This window comes from Drosophila willistoni, assembly GCF_018902025.1.
Source record: "Drosophila willistoni isolate 14030-0811.24 chromosome 2R unlocalized genomic scaffold, UCI_dwil_1.1 Seg200, whole genome shotgun sequence".
NCBI classification, from domain to species: domain Eukaryota; kingdom Metazoa; phylum Arthropoda; class Insecta; order Diptera; family Drosophilidae; genus Drosophila; species Drosophila willistoni.
The window spans coordinates 7,929,913-7,935,912 of NW_025814051.1; the positions used below are offsets into that span (position 1 = coordinate 7,929,913).

General features: G+C 40.9%; 1 protein-coding gene across 1 annotated transcript; it reads left to right on the forward strand.

Annotated features, from left to right (window-relative positions):
* Positions 1-49: 49 nt before the first annotated feature.
* LOC6643569 (protein strawberry notch homolog 1) lies at positions 50-5,595 on the forward strand. Its single transcript, XM_023176447.2, is given in 6 exon segments — positions 50-628; positions 709-3,417; positions 3,738-4,917; positions 4,975-5,413; positions 5,415-5,468; positions 5,470-5,595. Coding segments are annotated over 6 exon segments (4,917 nt in total). The 5' UTR covers positions 50-171; the 3' UTR covers positions 5,548-5,595.
* Positions 5,596-6,000: the final 405 nt, after the last annotated feature.

A 6,000-nucleotide genomic window follows, 5' to 3' on the forward strand; every position in this document is an offset into this window, starting at 1 on the left:
TAAATATTTGTATTTAAAAAGTTAATATACCTCGGAGCAATTCGACAAAATATCATTCAACGAGTCAGTGCCGTGATAACTAGTCGTTCCAAATAGTGAAGAAAAAAGTTTTTGAAAAAAAACAAAAGTAAACAAAAATTCAATTTCGTAGTAAAAAAAAAGTTTGAAAAAATGCCAAGTAAACAAAATTCAGTAACAAGATCCTCGCACAAGTCCTTGGTAGATTTTAAACCAAAATTTTTGGATTCGAAAGACATCGAGAATGAAAGTCAACCACTGGCAAAAAGGATTCTACTATCAATGCAAACTGAAGCAGGTAAATTAATGGTTCAGAAAATGGTTGCATCGGCCGCCAAACAGGAAAACAGCAAAATTTCCTCGCCTCCAAAGGAGAAAGAACCAGAATTGCTGCTGTTCCCATCAAGATCAAGCCTGGTGGTTCCAAATTTCGAAAAACCTGATGGAACTATTTTTAATGGAAAGACGACAAGTTCGACAAATGTTTTACGAAAACGCAAATATAATCAATCTAATAATAATGATGATGAGAATGAGAAAATTAATGAGAATGTGAGTTATTTAAATAATTGGCCCATTCATGACTACACGAATAAAGAGAATCAAGAAGGTAACATTAATGGAAAACCACAAACAGTATCACAGAAATTTTTTTAATATACTTTCCACCCATCGATTTCTTTAATACAGAATCAAATTTTAAGCCAAATGACTCGATTTCAAAAGCTAACATTTTTGATTCCGGGCAAGAAATAAAAAGGGAAATTCTACACAGAAGCGAGGACAACAGTAGTTCTTTATATGTCGACTATAAACCCAATTCGGATAATCAAGGGGAACCAGAAATTAGTTTTAATTTTACATATGATAATATCAAAAACGAAATAAAGTCGATTCCAACAGTATATAAAAATATTAATGGCAATGTGAATATAAATGATGTGAAAAATGTTTCCATAAACATTGATTTTTCGAATCTTGTGCTGAATACGGAAACGAATGATGAAGTGGTGAAAGGTAGGAAATTTGATATACCATCTGATCTTGAGATAGATGCCCGTCTACAAGCTGAATTGGACTCATTGCTACCGTCTGAGGAATCCGAAATAGATGCTCGCCTACAGGCCGAACTTGACTCATTGCCCTTCATCGAGGTGGATAATACAGAAGATAAGGAATTGGATGAATTTATGAAATCGCTTTTCGTATACGAAGGCCGACCAGAGGTGGTGGAGGGAATGGTGGTGGAGGAGGTACCCACAACTGCTAGTGCCATAGAAGGTCCACAAACACAGATACGTGTTCCCCTTGGTTCAGATCCAAAAAATTGTGCACAAATATCATATGCGGCAGTGGAAAATCAAATGCCAGTGGATGAAATGCAAGTACCCCATAAAGATTTGGATTTGGATTTGGATAATCCAATATTTTTTCCCTTGGTGGGTGCACCCAATTCAGATTTTCTACAACCAATGCGAACTTTTGGGTATTTCCGAAATGGTCACGGTGAGGATATTCCCGTGTCTTTTGTTATGGGACCAGATGGTTTGGTGACCAATGTTTCCATGGTCTCTGATGACGGTAACGGAATTGGTTTGCCATTGGATCAGCAAATGGAGAGCCTTACAGCTGCACAACTGGATCAAATACTGAAGAGTGGCCGTACATATTTAGCCAAGCCACCAGGGGCTAAATCATCGTCATCGTCGTCGTCAGCTCCTAATCGTAAAATGGTTCCCAAGAAACTAGAAGAAGAAGTACCAGATGATGAAGGTCTTCCACGAGAACCAGCTGTGGAAGATGAAGAAGCTGATTATGAGGAAATTGGCGTATCCGACACATTTGCCGAATATTGGCCCAGTAAACTGAAACTTGGCAAGGCCCATCCAGATCCAGTTGTTGAAACTGCAACTCTATCCTCGGTGGAATTACCCGATATAAATATGAAGTTGGCACTGGCGAATAATTTTGAGGCTGCTGACTCTTTGAGTGCCCTGCAAATGGAAGCAGTTGTCTATGCTTGTCAGGCTCATCAACAGATTCTTCCCAGTGGCGAACGAGCTGGTTTCCTCTTGGGTGATGGAGCTGGTGTCGGTAAAGGCCGGGCCATAGCTGGCATTATATATGAAAACTATTTGCATGGACGCAAACGTGCCCTATGGATATCGGTTTCAAGTGACCTCAAATTCGATGCTGAACGGGACCTTTCTGACATTGGGGCCGATGATAAGATTCCGGTGGTAGCATTGAGCAAATTCAAATATAGTCGCATTGATTCCCAGGAGAATGATAATTTCAAGAAGGGTGTAATATTTTGTACATATACTTCGCTAATTGGTGAGTCGCAAACCTCAAAGCACAAGTATAGGACACGTTTGCTGCAGTTGGTGCATTGGCTGACCAGGAAATTCGACGGTGTCATTGTCTTCGATGAGTGCCACAAGGCCAAGAATTTGAGTTTGATGAATGGCGGCAAGTCGACAAAGACGGGAACTACGGTCTTAGAGCTGCAACAGCTTTGTCCCAAAGCCCGAGTTGTTTACGCTTCGGCCACGGGAGCCAGTGAGCCACGCAATATGGCTTATATGGTTCGTTTGGGTCTCTGGGGTCGCGGAACGGCCTATGCTGAGTTCCCAGATTTCGTTAATGCTGTCGAGAAGAGGGGCATCGGTGCCATGGAAATTGTGGCAATGGATATGAAATTGCGTGGCACATATATAGCACGTCAATTGAGCTTCAAGGATGTCAGCTTTCGCATTGAAGAGATTCTCATGTCTAAGGATTTCCGTAAGGTGTACAATATGTCTGCTGAACTATGGGCTGAGATTCACAACAAACTCCAAAGATGCTGTCGTCTCATGAGCGTAGAGAATCGCATACAAAAGATTATCACTTGCCAGTTTTGGTGTGCCCATCAGCGTTTCTTTAAGAATCTTTGCATAGCGTCCAAGCTTAATCAAGTAGTGAAAATGACTCGCATTGCCATCCGCACCGGAAAAGCGGTTGTTATTGGTCTTCAGTCCACGGGAGAGTCAAGGACTTTGGAACACTTGGATCGAAATCAGGGAACCATAAGTACCTTTGTGTCCACATCGAAAATGATATTGCAATCGTTTGTGGAGAAACATTTTCCAGCCCCAAATAGAGATGCATTTCGTCATTTAGTTAATACTGGAGAATTTTTAAAACAATCACTTACTAAAAAATCTCGTTCAGAATTCTCCGATGACGACGAAGAAGAAGACCCGGACCCAGCGGACAGTGATGTCGAAATGTATGAAAACAACTGGTTATCAGATGATGAGGATAATAATAACAATAATAATAAACATAAGCAACAAAATAACAAAGCAGGAACTACACGCAAACGTCGTGGAAGGCCACCAAATCCAGATAAAGGTAAGTCAGGTGCAATTTAGTTTCCAAAAAAACGGTGGGTTTACCCAAAGACCAGTATAGCAGGGCCTAGCGCGGTCAGATATTGAGGCGTTATTTAAAAGAAACTAGAAAAGTTGAACTGAAAGGCAAGATGAATATTTATAATTAAATTTTATATTGTATCGCCTCAAGCAAAGTTTAAACACTTCATTCATTATCATTATAATCATTCGTTATTTTGTGGCTTCATTCGAGCTGTTATCTAGATTAAGACAATTTATAGCACACTTAAGTGGGCTACTAATTTTACATTACCGTCTTTCTATTCCTTATGCACACAGCTGAAAAAGTAACCATGCACGAGCGCATTTTACAGCACTTATGCACCACTTTGCGTAATCGAAATGATGATGACGATGATGATGAGCCCGGACGCAGTAGAGCAAATAAGATCAAAGTTGCAGAGCGCGATGTAGAACGTTGTATTAATATGCGTGAAGCTCTTTTGGATAAGATTGAGACTGTCGGACGTCGTTTGCCACCAAATACTTTGGACAAACTGATCGCTGATCTAGGCGGTCCGAATATGGTGGCCGAAATGACTGGCCGTCGAGGACGTGTGATTTGTGATGAATTCGAGGGCTATAAATACGAAACTCGTTGCGATAGTGATGCTACAACTGATATGGTCAATTATAGGGAGAAGCAACGTTTTATGCAAGGTAGCAAGCATGTGGCTATAATATCTGAAGCTGCCTCTAGCGGCATTTCACTGCAGAGTGACAGACGTGTCTCCAATCAGCGACGACGTTTGCACATTACCCTGGAGTTGCCGTGGAGTGCTGATCGAGCTATACAACAATTTGGCAGAACTCATCGTTCCAATCAGGTCAATTCACCGGAATATGTATTCGTTATTACGGATTTGGCAGGCGAACGTCGTTTCGCCTCGACAGTGGCCAAACGTTTGGAGAGCTTGGGTGCACTTACCCAGGGCGATCGTCGAGCCACCGATGCTCGTGATTTATCGCAATTCAATATCGATAATAACATTGGACGCGCTGCCCTAGATAGTGTTATGCAACAGATTACTGGCATGAAGACATTGGAACGTTGTTTTGTGCCTTCAACGTTTAAGGGCAATTTCGTACTTGATTGTGCCCATGCCTTGGCTAGCGTTGGTATGATCAATTGTGCTGAAGAGGGGAAGATTAAGATATTTTCCATTGAAAAAGATAGTAGCAACATATCAAAATTCTTGAATCGAATTTTGGGATGCCGTGTTGAGATACAAAATGCTTTCTTCAAGTTCTTCATGGACAATATGTATTCACTGATCTTAAAACTGAAGCGTTCTGGTCACTTTGATTTGGGTATACTCGATCTAGATGCCCATGGAGCCAGTGTCAAGCCCATTAAGCTAATCCGATTTGTTCGAAAACATTCGACAGGGACTGCAGCCACTGAATTGCATACAGTGTCTGTTGAACGTGGCATGTCCTTTGAAGTGGCCCTATCAAAGTGAGTTTTAAGTCTAACTGATGCTTTTCAGTTTTACTCAATAATTTTGTTTTACAGATATCGCAGAGAGGGTCTATATGATTATGAAGGTTTCTATATACTCCAACAGAATAGACAGAATAAGAACTCAGCCATACTCTGTCTGCGTGCTGCAACAGACTCAACGGATGTTAAGTCAGCAAATAAGATAAATTTGCAAATATATCGTCCCAATACCGGGCCACAGGTTCGCACTGAGACGGTCAATTCATTAACCAGCCGATATGCCAAAGTGCCACCCGAGGTTGCACGTTCATTTTGGCAGCAACAATATGACGTGTGTCTGACAAGATGTTCGCATGTCTTTTGGAATAGAATTTGCCCCTTTAAAGGTGGTTGTGAGGTGGGTTTACGTGTGCGTACCTATCATGTGCTATCGGGGTTGATGTTGCCCATATGGGATCGCATTGAGCTGATTATCCACAAAGGAATGGAACAGAAGATACAAATTCTTCGAGTTAAAAACCGATAAATAATAGGGGGAAATTGTTGGTACAGTTGTCCCTCATGCCTGTCTATGATGAACTCGTTAAGAATTTGGCCTATGATTCAGTAATGGAACTTCAAAATATATCCGGAAGAAAAGAATAAAACCAATTGGCAATAATATATCCCATTTTATTGTCATTCTACAAAGTATCCCTTCTCTTTTTTTTTTCTTCAATTGTATCTTGGCCACTTTTAAAAATATCAACTCAAATTGCGGCGGCATCCGGTAAATTATAGTATATATGTATTTGTCTGTGTGTGTGTGGCATAAGCTTTCGCTTTTACCAAATGCCAAGCACGCACAAGAAAAGAACCCATGGAAGTTGAAACAAGACAGAAGCGGAGCCAATGTTGCCAAGCCATAAACAATGGAACAATAGGGACCCACTTGCTCTGGGATTGTGTCATATGTATTGTCTGCAATGCTGCAGGGGGAATCTCTCTACGACGTCTGTGATTGCATTGCATGTTTTTACTCTCTACCATCGTGTAGAGGATAATTGGGGTATTACAAGGTCGTTATGGTGTTTTGCAACAGGCATTACAAAGAAAAAA